The sequence below is a fragment of the Arabidopsis thaliana genome, assembly GCF_000001735.4.
Source record: "Arabidopsis thaliana chromosome 1 sequence".
Taxonomy (NCBI): domain Eukaryota; kingdom Viridiplantae; phylum Streptophyta; class Magnoliopsida; order Brassicales; family Brassicaceae; genus Arabidopsis; species Arabidopsis thaliana.
Window position 1 is genome coordinate 26,631,107 of NC_003070.9, and position 12,991 is coordinate 26,644,097.

General features: G+C 35.5%; 4 protein-coding genes and 1 non-coding gene across 13 annotated transcripts; all 5 read left to right on the top strand.

Moving 5' to 3' along the window:
* The first annotated feature begins 5 nt into the window (after positions 1-5).
* Positions 6-3,153, top strand: AT1G70630 (Nucleotide-diphospho-sugar transferase family protein). 7 transcript variants are annotated; one of them, NM_001334472.1, is made up of 7 exons: positions 45-365; positions 448-818; positions 984-1,236; positions 1,331-1,457; positions 1,551-2,062; positions 2,151-2,397; positions 2,476-3,153. In NM_001334472.1, the coding sequence occupies exons 1-7, from the start codon at positions 117-119 to the stop codon at positions 2,883-2,885; spliced, it is 2,169 nt and encodes a 722-aa protein (NP_001322082.1). In that variant the 5' UTR covers positions 45-116; the 3' UTR covers positions 2,886-3,153. The 7 variants fall into 7 exon arrangements, with proteins under 7 accessions (NP_001322086.1, NP_001322082.1, NP_001322081.1 ...); NM_001334473.1 differs by having other exon boundaries at positions 112-244; positions 2,476-3,047; NM_001334471.1 differs by having other exon boundaries at positions 1,331-2,062.
* Positions 3,154-5,003: 1,850 nt separating this feature from the next.
* Positions 5,004-6,770, top strand: AT1G70640 (octicosapeptide/Phox/Bem1p (PB1) domain-containing protein). The gene is made up of 2 exons (NM_105732.3): positions 5,004-5,287; positions 5,396-6,770. Exons 1-2 carry the CDS (start codon positions 5,149-5,151, stop codon positions 5,779-5,781), a joined length of 525 nt encoding a protein of 174 aa, NP_177221.1. The 5' UTR covers positions 5,004-5,148; the 3' UTR covers positions 5,782-6,770.
* Positions 6,771-6,893: 123 nt separating this feature from the next.
* Positions 6,894-7,001, top strand: MIR777. The gene has a single exon (NR_139927.1). It is a non-coding gene; the product is annotated as a microRNA ath-MIR777 precursor (primary transcript).
* AT1G70650 (Ran BP2/NZF zinc finger-like superfamily protein) lies at positions 6,969-11,162 on the top strand. Of its 2 annotated transcripts, NM_001198435.1 has the most exons (10): positions 6,969-7,332; positions 7,488-7,605; positions 7,743-8,068; positions 8,162-8,296; positions 8,382-8,480; positions 8,579-8,955; positions 9,853-9,992; positions 10,326-10,451; positions 10,533-10,659; positions 10,785-11,162. In NM_001198435.1, exons 1-10 carry the CDS (start codon positions 7,052-7,054, stop codon positions 10,841-10,843), a joined length of 1,788 nt encoding a protein of 595 aa, NP_001185364.1. In that variant the 5' UTR covers positions 6,969-7,051; the 3' UTR covers positions 10,844-11,162. The 2 variants fall into 2 exon arrangements, with proteins under 2 accessions (NP_001185364.1, NP_564993.1); NM_105733.3 differs by lacking the exons at positions 9,853-9,992; positions 10,326-10,451; positions 10,533-10,659; positions 10,785-11,162 and having other exon boundaries at positions 6,970-7,332; positions 8,579-9,236.
* Positions 9,459-11,043, top strand: MMZ2 (MMS ZWEI homologue 2). Of its 2 annotated transcripts, none has more exons than NM_001198436.1 (5): positions 9,459-9,676; positions 9,853-9,992; positions 10,326-10,451; positions 10,533-10,659; positions 10,850-11,040. In NM_001198436.1, the coding sequence occupies exons 1-5, from the start codon at positions 9,649-9,651 to the stop codon at positions 10,873-10,875; spliced, it is 447 nt and encodes a 148-aa protein (NP_001185365.1). In that variant the 5' UTR covers positions 9,459-9,648; the 3' UTR covers positions 10,876-11,040. The 2 variants fall into 2 exon arrangements, with proteins under 2 accessions (NP_001185365.1, NP_564994.1); NM_105734.3 differs by having other exon boundaries at positions 9,489-9,676; positions 10,785-11,043.
* Positions 11,163-12,991: the final 1,829 nt, after the last annotated feature.

Below are 12,991 nucleotides of genomic sequence, written 5' to 3' on the forward strand. Positions count from 1 at the left end.
GAGTTGTGTTGTGTGTCCCAAAAAATGTCTGAAGTCAAAAATGTCTTAATTGTTTGGCGAATTGCACTAAAAATAAGAACCCTAAAAAGTCTTACTTTAGTGTGGGACAAGAAGAGATGTTAAAATCTGAAAACAATTTCTTGAAGATGACGAAAAGTGTTCACATGTCTTCTTCTTCTTCTTCTTCTTCTTCTTCACCATTCCTCCCGCCGGCTTTCCGCTTCATCACCATTTTGAAGTTTTGGTATTTCTCCATTTTCTTCCTTTTTCCGTTAAAGCTCCATTTTTTTAATTTTTGTCTTTATTTTCTGAACTTTCTTCTCCTCATTCAACAATTCTTCTTTCGATTTCCCATGAAGCTTAAGGTTCCATTCTCAACTTGTTTCGAGATCTTGTGTTTCAATTTTCTGAAAAGTTTTTGACTTTGTTGATGACTCAATCTTACAGGGTCTTCGAGCTGGGCTCTTGTCTATTTGGCTATCTGGGTTTCTTCTAATCGCTCTCTCTTTCTACGGCACTCAGCTTCTATCTCCAACTTCACTCAATGACCCATTTAGATACTCTGGCGATTCCATTGCTACTGCTGCTCCAAGAATCACCATTTTCACTTCTCTCAATGTCTCCTCCTTGGAAGAAAATAGCCAAGCTTTACTTGCTCTTCGTTCATGGCTCGCTTTGTCTTCCCAAATCACTGTTGTTTTATTCACTCAACACAACAACAACAACAACAACAACAACAACAACCACTCTTCTGATTCTTCTTCATTCACCGACAAATTTGGTTCTCGTCTTCTTCTTGATTCCACCATTGATTTCACGTAAGGCTCTTCTATTCCCACTCCATTTGTTTCTATATTAACTCTAGTTCTCTGACTTGTCATGTTCTGTTGCTGATTCTGGTTTCACTTGTTGGCTTTTAAGTGTGATTATTAGAAGGGAAGATTTCGTCATTGTGACATCTTGGTTTTTGTTTTACCTGTTAGGTTTCTTGGAACTCCATTTTTACATTCGATGATGTCGAGAATTGAAGCTTATCAATCAGATATAGCTGTTCTAATGGATCCAGAGACTGTTTTACTGCCAGATTTCATATCTGCTTTGAGTTATGCTCACGAGCTTGGTCGTGATTGGCTTCTTGTTTCTTCATCAGTGGAAATTCCCCGTTTCCCGTTCCATTGGGATGAAACTAGACATTTTTGGCGTCAGGACAATGGGAAAAGAGTGAGATTTAGGGAGGTATGGAGGAGGAAACTTATGTTTTTATTGATAATGATCCGATCTGATCCTTCCCCTAATCAAATTTTGATCGCGTTGTTCTTCGTGTCAACAGTTGCAGAAGATGATAAGCTTGCGGAGTTTGCAATCAAATTCTAGCGCAAGCAAAATGATTATGGCATGGAACAACATTGATATGCCCTTGCACTGTGGAGTGCTTCCACCTTTTTTGTATCAAAGAGGTACTCATAATCAATGGATCATTAACGAAGCTATGTCATGTAAAAGAAGGTTTGTGTTTGATGCCACTTCAACCATATCGAGCTTTTTCCTAGGCAATGCAGAGAACATATACAATAGGAGTGATAATGTCTCAGAACCCAAAACGAGAAACTGGGAATATGTAGGAAACTCCCATCTTGGGCAGCTCTATGGTTCATTGTACTCTAGGTCTTATACGCTACCTAAGCTTTTGAAGTGCAACAGACGCTATATCTTTGTTAGCGCTTCAGAGCGTTCCACTGATCTGTCTATACCAAAAGGAAAGAGTTTAGGATTTCGGACACGAGAGAAGATCTCAGCTTGTATCACTAGAACTAAATCGCGGAGCTTGAAATTAGATTTTGTGCAGAAAGATGAGACAGTGCCACCATTGAAGTTTCCTTTTGACCTGGAGTCTCTTCTCCCATTAGTTGCAGACAAAAACAGAACTGTTGTTCTTTCAGTTGCTGGGTATAGCTATAAGGACATGCTGATGAGTTGGGTCTGCAGATTACGCCGCCTCAAAGTTCCAAATTTCTTAGTTTGTGCCCTTGATGATGAAACTTATCAGTTTTCTATTTTGCAGGTAAAAAAAATGTCTTTTGCTTCTCTTTCTTGCTACGTTGAACGATCATAGGTCATTAGAGAGTTTATAATCAGTTGGTCTTATGCAGGGTCTGCCAGTTTTCTTTGATCCATACGCTCCAAAGAACATAAGCTTCAATGACTGCCACTTTGGATCAAAGTGTTTCCAGAGAGTGACCAAAGTCAAGTCAAGAACAGTTTTGAAGATACTGAAGCTGGGCTATAACGTTCTCTTGAGTGATGTAGATGTATATTGGTTCAGAAACCCGTTGCCTCTGCTTCAGTCTTTCGGTCCTTCTGTTCTTGCAGCACAATCTGATGAATACAATACAACAGGTAATGATGATGAACTGATCAACCAGACCAACTTTGTTATAAAATACTAATGAATTTGGCTTTTGTTTGGTTTTGCAGCACCGATAAACCGACCAAGGCGCTTGAACTCAGGATTCTACTTTGCACGTTCTGATAGCCCGACGATAGCAGCGATGGAGAAAGTGGTGAAGCATGCTGCAACCTCCGGTCTTTCGGAGCAACCTAGCTTCTACGATACTTTATGCGGAGAAGGTGGAGCTTATCGCTTGGGAGACGATAGATGTGTTGAACCAGAGACAAATCTGACTGTTCAGTTCTTGGACAGAGAGCTATTCCCAAACGGAGCTTACGGGGATCTATGGCTTAAGGAAGACGTAAGAGCAGAGTGCGAGAAGAAGCATTGCTTTGTTCTACACAACAACTGGATTAGCGGGAGACTGAAGAAACTTGAACGCCAAATGATGAAAGGTCTATGGGAATATGACGCATCCATGAGGATGTGTGTGTAGAGATGACAAGGTTATACAAGTTAGATACTTAGATGGGACATTCAACGGCTCTTGGTATGGTCTATTGGATATAGTTTATACAAAATTGTGTTTATTTATTGTATTGTTGTATGAAAAATAGTTTTAGGAATATGAAATTGTAAACTGCAAAATATTGTTGGCAGCCAGAGATGAAACAATATAAAATTGATTTTGATTTTTTATATTTATTATTGTACTCTCCATGCTAATAATGTTGTAAGTCTTACAAAGATTGTTTAAAGTCTTATAGATTATATTATCGTCAGCCACTCGAATATCTTTGAAAACCAATCTATAAATCGAACAAAATAGTGTCACTTTGTTTTGGTACGTAAGGGTCACTGTTTCAGTAAATAACAAGTCTGTGAAAGACCTAACCATTGGGTCCCATCATTTTCTCATAAGTGCATTTTCTCCCCCAAAGTTATTGTGAAAATAACTCTCTTTTTTTCTTAAGAATTTTAAGGTTTTTAGGTACTTTTGTAACAAAAATTATTTTATTTTGAACTTTTATGATTTTGCCAACAAATCAATTTTCGGTACCGGTACTTTTTACTCTTTTTTCTGTCCGGTAAAAAAATTGTATAGTTACCGGATGGTTATATATTTTAATTAATTTTTCTTTTCAAACCATTCAATTAGATTTATAATAGTAAATTTTATTTTTATTTTATAGACTCACACAAAACTTCTATCATGAAATTCTGTGTCTAATAACAAAATTTTTATCTTATCCTTTTGAAAAAAAAAAAAAAACTGAACATGAGCAACTAAATAAAATCGTCCTCCCCACACTAATCCAACAATTTAGTTCAGGGGCCAATAGAGTTCGTTATCTTTTTTTTTATAAAGGAAAATATCACTTTTGTGATCATCACGTGTTTTGAAAAACCGATTTAAAATTTACTTTGGTTTTGGTTCGAACTGATCGGTTTATTTTTCTGGTCATTACCACATCTTTATCAATTATATCATTGACTACTTATGGGTTCTGTTCCGGTGTACAACTTGCATCAGTAGCAGTAAAACTTTAGTTTTTGAAGAGCTTGGATTGAAACCAAGTTCTGAAATCTTTTTGTGAGATTTAGAGTAGTCTATAATGAATTTATCTTCATCATGTGAACTTGTCTAAACAACAACATCTACCATCGCAAAAACAGTACAAATGGGATAAATCACTTGTTTATACATTCTTCTTTTTCACTTGTTTATACATTACTCAAATTTAGATTAGATATATGATGTTCAAAATCAAAAAAAAAAATTAACCATTAATCAAGTAATAAAATAAACATGGATTATCATTATACAAACATCAAATGTTATTTCCCGATTGATTCCTCTTATATATCGGATTATCTATGTGGCATCATGTAATAATATCTCCTCAATTATCAAAACAAATATCAAGATGTTTAAGATATTGCAATGTGAAAAAAAAAATTGATATTGCAATGCAAATGTTCATGGTCGTTGTGGGCTTTTCAAGGGACCGGTTGCACAAGACGAGAGGCCTACGTCAATAGAAAATATCAAATATTTTGTTTGACAGGAGAAAGAAATATAGCAAAATATATTATTTGTTTTCCCATTTATGTTTTTTTGTGTAAAAGAAAAATACGAAAAAATATCTAGAATTTTACTGAACTACGATAATTATATCATTTTAACCATATAAGAGAAGAAGAATCTATATTATAGTACTTTTATCAAACAAACATAATCTTATTTGTTGTATTACATGTGTGCATTTATTTACCATCACATTATTGTGTTCAAGAACATATTGCTTACCTATTAAGTAAAATCAAGCTTGTCTGCATATTTGCCTATAAAGTAAAATCAAAAATCGCCGATGGTCGAGCGAGACCGGTTAACATAAATAGTGTCGTATGGGTCCTTCAAACTCCACTCATTTTATAACACGCGTCAAAATAGTCCTATGATTTTCTTTTTGTTTTTTGTTTTCATATGAGAGAATATTCCAAAAAGAAAAAAATTACGTCGGCAAAATCTTATTTTTCATTGGAGCTTTTTTGTAATTAAATTACACGACACACAAAAAAAACAGAGAATAAATAATTTTATACATATCTACGCTTTACACACTCCTTTGCATTCTTGGAAAAGCCTCTCTCTCTATATATATCGATTGAACATTAGTTAATTGGCTTTAAGAAAAACAAACTATACAACAACCTTCTCCAACTCCGACCTTTTCAACTAAGCATAAAAAAACGATATGGTCCCAAATACAACAACCGTCAAGTTCCTTTGTAGCTACGGTGGCAGAATCACCCCACGTTATCCCGACGGCAAGCTCCGTTATCAAGGCGGCGATACACGTGTCCTCTCCGTCACTCGCGCCATATCCTTCACCGGTTAGTTAGTTAATCAGTTTTTTTTTTTTTTATCACCCTACGAATTCTAGGGTTAGTGTAGCCGTCTAGTAGCACACTCACCGGTTATCTGTTTGATAATATTAACAGAGCTAAAGAAGAAGCTCGGTGAGATTTGCGGGATTGCGGTGACTAGTCTCCGATGTCAGTTACCAACAGATGATCTTGACGCGCTTGTAACGGTAAGATCCGACGAGGATCTAAAGAATCTTATGGAGGAATACGATCTCGCTATAACAGCGCAAGTTAAGATTCACGTCTTTCTTTCTCCGCTTAAATCAACGAGAACAACAGCAAACTCGTCTCCTCCACCTTCAACGACGTCATCTTCTTCGTCAAAATCACGCTCTCGTTCTCCTCCATCGCCTTCAACTCCGGAAACATGTCCTAGTTGCGTAGAGAGATCTATACGTAACAATGGATGTTACGTTCATAGAAGTCCAAGTCATAACCAATTATACTTCATCAACAATTGAAACAATCTCTCTAAACATTGTAACAATATAGAAGTCTTGAATTCTCGGAATTATATTTAATAACGTGAGGATCAGTTTCATATATATTAGCCCAAAAAAGTGAGTCCAATAGATGTAAAAGATCATCATGATGTTGATGATGATGCTAGATTTTTTTATTTTTTTTTTCCTTTTGTGATTGGTGAAAGAGTGTCCTTGGGAATTTTTAGTGTTACCAGTACACAATTTCTTTCTTTTATGAAAATCCAATGAATATGAGCCACGTGGAAACTCAATAAAGATATTTTTTTTCCTCTCTTCTTGAACTGTACGTTTCAGATATTTTTTTTGTTATAAACCAAGAACCAATTTGGTTTAGTATGGTTTAAGATTTACGTAACCGGTTTAAAACTAACTAAAAAGCGCAATTGAAATTCTGTTTTTAACCGGGTTTTAGTCTTTCAGTCTTTCTTCTTCCTCTATACCTCTCCGTTTTCCGATGATGGTGTTGATTCTAATCCTTCTTGTGCTTATGGTTGTTTTGTTTTGTTTCTACCATTTTCTTATAAAATTTCGCCGCTTTCGGAGTTGAAATCCGGTGAAAGCTTTGCGGAAGAATTCTTATCGGCGCTCTTCTTTGAAACTAGCTCCTCAAAGTCTTGTGCTCTTCTACGGCGGCGGGTGGTCTCTTCGGGAAACGGCGGTCCTTTGTCGGCGATTTCATGTGGTCCTCAATTTCACACGTGGCAGTTTCTTTCACCTTCTACGTGTTACTAGTACTACACGTGGGTTCCCGAGTTGTTTATGTATAATTGTATACCATAACCATGTAATGGGATTGTTGATAATAATAACATCGTTTGTAGATTGGGCCTAAGTGGACTCTTATATGGGCCATGTAACAAACCCACCCAACAATATCGAAGCTGTAATAGATAAAATGGACAGAAAGTTCTTTTCATTTCCAATAGGAAGTCAAAACGATTGACCTTCTGTTTTCCCAATACGAGTTTAACAAGTTCTTTGGTTTCCAATAAAAAATGGCTATTACATTTTCTTGTAATGAAGTTGCATATAAATAAGTCTCATGCCTTCTAAGAAATTCTTGCACTTATCGACTATGGTTATTTCATAGAGAGCAACAAAATCAGTGTGTATTTGTTAAGACAAATGTTTATATAAGTCGTCCATGCGTTGTACATTTAATCTTAACTAATACGCATTGAGTTTCGTTGCTTTCTCGGGAAAAATCTCTTTGTAACTAAACTTTTATGTACCTACTAAAAATCTCATGTTGAGATTCTTCAAGACCGACCATAGATTGTTCCATCGAATCATCGGGTACACAAGACCATTCCACGGTCTAGCTAAAACCCAAAACGCTGAGATCGCTAGACCAGGTTTGGTTGATCCAAGCTCGCACCCGTGGCCCGAGTGGCTAGATTTAATGGGGATGCTAGCTAAAAAAGGTTACTTTGAAGAAAGCTTGATTCCATTGATGAGTTCCAAGGAATCTAATCATATTCGTACAGCTTGTCTCAATTTCGCCCGCCATCGTTTCACTCTCGTCAGGTAATGCAATTTGATTCAATGTTGCTCACCAAGTGTTCGACTAAATGCTGGAGATAAATATAATACATAGATCCTTCTTTTAAGATTTCCATTTACTAAAGGACTCTCTTTTAGTTGAAATTGTTGAAAATTCAGAGAAATATTGTTACTTGCAGAAACTTGTCGAAGAAAGATATCAAAGTGATTGCTGGGTGTGGATGTCCAAGCACTGATAGGAAGGTCGTGAACTCAGGAAAGCGTCTAAGAGCTTATGTGGGCATTGATGAAGGAAATGTATGCTTACTTCTTTATATAGTCACTAAGTGTTACCCTTTTTTTGGATTGACACGCTTATATTAGTTTGCATCAAATGGTCTCTTTGAGGTTTTAATTGAAACTTACTTAACAAAGCTTAAACATTTACTTAGTAGGTGTGTGGCTCCTGCAACTTGAGAGGGAAATGTGAAAGGGCGTATGCACAAGCACGGGATGATGAAGGTGCTCGAACTATAGATGTCATGCGTTTACTGCTAACTTATGGGCTTGATTCCATTTCTCCTACTGTTGAGAATCGTGCCTGTCAAACCAAACTTGTTGAAGATTCTGTGAGGAAGTTGCTCAGAGAAAGTGTAGCGTATAGCTTAACAGATTTTGAATCTGCTGAGACTGAGACAGCTGGAGATGAGCTCCAGCCAAATTCACAGGACATTGATGAAAGAGATCCACGAAAAAGGCCAGGGGATTGGTATTGTACAGAGTAAGTAATCTTACTGCATTGCTTGGTAATGTTTATGATTCGATTTCAGGGATGTTAATCTTTGGGCTCTTTTTTGTATTATGAACTGGGCAGATGCAAGTTTCTAAATTTTGCGAAAAACATAAGATGCTTGCGATGTGATGTTTTTTCTGAGGAAAGGCTTAAACAGTTGAAGGAAGAACAAAAAGATCATCTCCCACTGAAGAAAGGAGATTGGATTTGTCAAACGTGAGGACAAACTGTTTCATCGGTTAGTGTTTAATCTGATTAAAACCATGAAAACATGTTTAAGATTTTTGTTTTACTTGCACAGATGTAATTTCCTGAACTTTTCGAAAAACACGAGATGCTTAAGGTGCAAAGACAAGCCTACATTGCGTCAAATCAATCCCGGAGAGTGGGAATGCGAGTCGTGAGTCACCTCCTTAAACCTTAAAACTAAATGCTGTTTAAAGTCTTAAAATCTGGCGATCGTTGTTGGAAATTGATAATGTTTCTATACATCATCAGGTGCAATTACATCAATTTTAGAAGAAACTCTATATGTTTGAAGTGTGATCACAAGAGACAAAAGGCTGCAAACGTCACTCCGGATTCAAAGACAGTTGCTGATCGTCAAAGCGGAGTTACAAAGACGTGGAGCTTTGTAGAAGAAGAGAGTGTAAAACGATGCAATGGCGAAGAAGAGGAAGAAGAAGATGGTTTCATGGGATTTCCAGTAGAGGGAGGGAGAAGCAATGTTTCAAAGAGCGCAGAAAAGAGAGAGCAATGGAAGTTGGAGATGACACAGAGAATTAGAAGCAATGGGACTAAAGCGAAAAAAGATGATAATACGAAGAACGAAACAGAGTCAAAATGTTATGATCGGAGAAGAAATGAACTTCTTGGTAACATTAGTGATGATGGAGAGATGGATGATTGGTTTGTTTCAAAACAAGATAGATCGACTTAAATTGAATTTATAAATTTGTAACCACATCCATCTGTTTGTTTCTTCTAGTGTTTTATTATTGGTTCATTGGTTGGTTTGATTTGGACATTTGTTTTTTCGTCTGAAAAGAAACTCGAAACAGAGAGTTTGTTGAAAACTCCAACTACATACATACAAAGCAAAAAAGTCAAAACAGAGCGTAAACAACAACCACCAAAACAAAGCAAGAAGCACCACTACTACACCATCTATTGTTGTCTTTGTTATGGTTGGTTCATATTTTGTCATAGTGCTTTTTTTTTTTTTCAATAATGAGATATCGACAGTACAAATAATTCTCAAAATAATAATTTTCGTATTATTTAATTAAACTTTACGAAGTCATAAAAAAATAAATTAAAATTATACATTTGTTGGAAGTGGTGGAGAAAAAGTGGGGTTACAAAATACAACCACTGTACGACTAGAAGCACTTGACCAACTCTCTCTCTTTTTTCTTCCTTCCATTTTTCACAATTCATATCCTGTCTGATGAACAGTAGCTGTTAGACTCTCTCTCTTTCTCTCTTCTCTGTTCTTCTTCATCTTCTCTAGCCGAATCCATCCTTCAGATACTACTCTGTAATTTCACTACAATCATCTCAGCCAAATGGGTTCGGAAGAAGAGAAGGTCGTTGGTAAGTCTAATCCAATTTTTTTTTTTGATTCGATTAGTCTCTTTGATTTGGAATCTAGGGTTTTACTTTATTGCTTCCTTAGGTTTAAAGTAACGATTTTGATTACACAGATTGCGAAGTCACTCTATATCGTTGTTGATCATTTGTATCTTTGATTGATTTTGTGTGGTTTGCAGTTCCCAGAAACTTTAGATTATTGGAAGAGCTAGAAAGAGGTGAGAAAGGAATTGGAGATGGGACAGTGAGTTATGGAATGGATGATGCTGATGATATTTTGATGCAATCTTGGACTGGTACCATTCTTGGTCCTCATAATGTTAGTTTTCTTCTTCTCAATCTATCTCTTCATCTTTTGTTTAACTTAAATGATAATATCTATGGTAGATTTGAATAAAGATGCATTTTTTAATGCTAAAGCAAGAACCTTTCCAAATGTTTAACTTAAAAGATGCAATTTTTTGCTACTTGTTTGTCACTATAATTCGAGGGTTTAATTTAACTTCAAATGATCCTTAGCTGAGTTTAGTAACCTTATGTAGCATTTTAAAACCAATTTTGGTGAATGAGAAGAGACAAAAAGGGAAATGAATTGAAGTATTTGTTTCCACTTTTGGTATTTGAGAAGAAAGATTGATGTTTTTGTTATCAGACTGCGTATGAAGGGAAAATCTTTCAGCTGAAGCTATTCTGTGGAAAGGATTATCCGGAAAGTCCACCTACTGTGAGGTTTCAGAGTCGTATAAACATGGCTTGTGTCAATCCTGAGAATGGAGTGGTAAGCTTTTGAACTAACAATATTAGTAATAAGAGGATCTTGTTTTGCAAAATATTCATCTTGGTTAAACTGAACGATCAGGTTGATCCGAGTCACTTCCCTATGCTTTCCAACTGGAGAAGAGAATTCACAATGGAGGATCTACTGATTCAGCTTAAAAAAGAAATGATGTCATCGCAGAACCGCAAGTTAGCTCAACCCTTGGAAGGTAATTTTCTTTAGTTTAGGTATATGGGATTACACTTTCCTAACCCGGTTTAGCCGCACTGGCTATGCTCTGAGCAAAGAGCCACATATCATAGTTTTTCTAACCAAAACTGAATGTATCATCAGGTAATGAGGAAGGCAGGACAGACCCAAAGGGACTAGTGGTGAAATGTTGCGTGATGTGAAAAGAGGTAATGAGGAATTTATAAGAATTTAAGAGACAAAACAATGTATATAAACAGCATTTGAAGGGCTTTGAGATTGGCCTAAGAACCCTTTCTTCTATAGGCCTTCTTAATCCTACCATTTGATTATGTATTATGTAATATTTGAGAATATATTCACCAAAAACAGGTGCCCTTAATAAACCTCCACTCTTCTTCACTTTTTTTGGTCTTTTACTTTTGTGTGAGTGTATGCGGCCTACTTTGGAGGACATAGAGATTGAAGGTCGTATCAAAAGAAGTGCCTTTTGCATATAATTGATAAAGCAAAAGTTGCAGGTAATTACTTTTTCATTTGGGAAGAATGATGAAAGATGTTCGTTATAGTCACGTAGTTGTAGACACATTCTACTCTTCGGATCTTGAGAACCAAACTTTAAGCAGTGTGGTTAGAGAATATGCGAACAATTTGAAGTGTTTAGAGATCGATTAGACAGACATACAGAACACGTAGAACATGCAGTTGAAACGGCAGTGGCAAATCCGACTGATAGATTTGACAAATAGCAATACTAAACAAGGCAACAAATCCGACTTATAGATATGAATATATGATACTCGAGTCGATGCATGCGATTGTTAAGTAGCGGAATGATTAGATATATGTAACTAAATTCTACAAAATAGCGATGCTAAGTCGAACACCTCTTTAACTTAACCAGTTTTACTAACCATCAAGTCATCAACTATAATGGTTGGTAATTCAAATCCTATACTATATATATGTTAATGTTGAATTATATTGTCAATTAGAAGATTTGTGATTCCTTTTTTACAGAATAATAGTGTAATGATTAAAAACTAGGAATTTTTCATGAGCGTTTGGATTAGAATCTGAAAGGGAATGTTTGTGGTAATTTGCAGAAGCAAACTACCTATACCAAGTGTGAATGTGTAGAGGAATTTGTAGTGTTATCAATATTCCATCATGAGCATTTGGACAAGACAAGAGATAAAGCATAAGGAATCTATTACACTCAGCTTTACGCAATGGCCTTTTTGTTACTTCACATTTCCAATGCGTGTGAATATTGATACCGTGTCTTAACGTTCTAACCATCTTATAACATTTCCCATTTAGATTATAGTTTGCATTCAAATCAAGTCTCTGTTGTAATCACTTTTAGAAAATCACATTAATTAAAATGCATTTTGTAAAAAAAATACTACGTAATTGTTTGGTAATCTAGGTGTAATTGATGGACATGAAAGTCGTTCACATATACACACTTTACTATAAAAAGAAAAGTTGAAACTTGAAAGAAATTAGATATGTTGTGTACTACTTTTATGTCACTAACAAGAAAATAGAAGATTATCACGATTAGAAAAGAAAAAAAAAACATCTTGCAATTTTAGTCCAAAATTTTGTTACTTCCAAAGTTTTTCTTTGATAATATATGTGAAAATTTTAAATTTTTATCTTTCATGCACAATGCTACATTGAAATACCTAATAATAATAATGACCACCAGATTTTTTTCTTTACGACAATGGTTACATTTTTTGGATCCTAACTATTTAGAAATGTTTTATTACATTTACATATTTTAAAAGCTATTTTCATTGGATTAGCACTAAGTTGGTAAAACTAAAAACCAAAATTTTTAGTTTAAAGATTTGTATTAGTGTCGTACATGTGTCACACCCTGATTCAAATTTGATATAATGAATATTATTGGAAAAAGAAAATCAACTAGCAGAACTAAATCTATTTAAATTATCACAACTTTGAAATTACAATTCATATACTATAGATAAAAGACAAACCACCACACTTTCTATAACTTAAAAAATGGGTCTACCGTCTACTACACGACTCAATCTAAATGGTAAAAATAGAGCACACCAAACGTGTTTAGTTTGCTAGGCGATACCATTTGACACCAATATTATCGTCAAAACTGTTAAACTATGGATAAGACTAACAAGTAAGGGTAAGTTTTGTAGCCGCAGCCTTTGCTTGTCAGCATTCAGACGCCGAGCTGATTCATCCACATTGATCAAGAACCCAAGATTTTTAGTGCATAGGCTTTAAAATAGATATAGAAAGCGACTATAAACAATACGAAAACACATGTGGCATATACACCCACTAATACCCATATC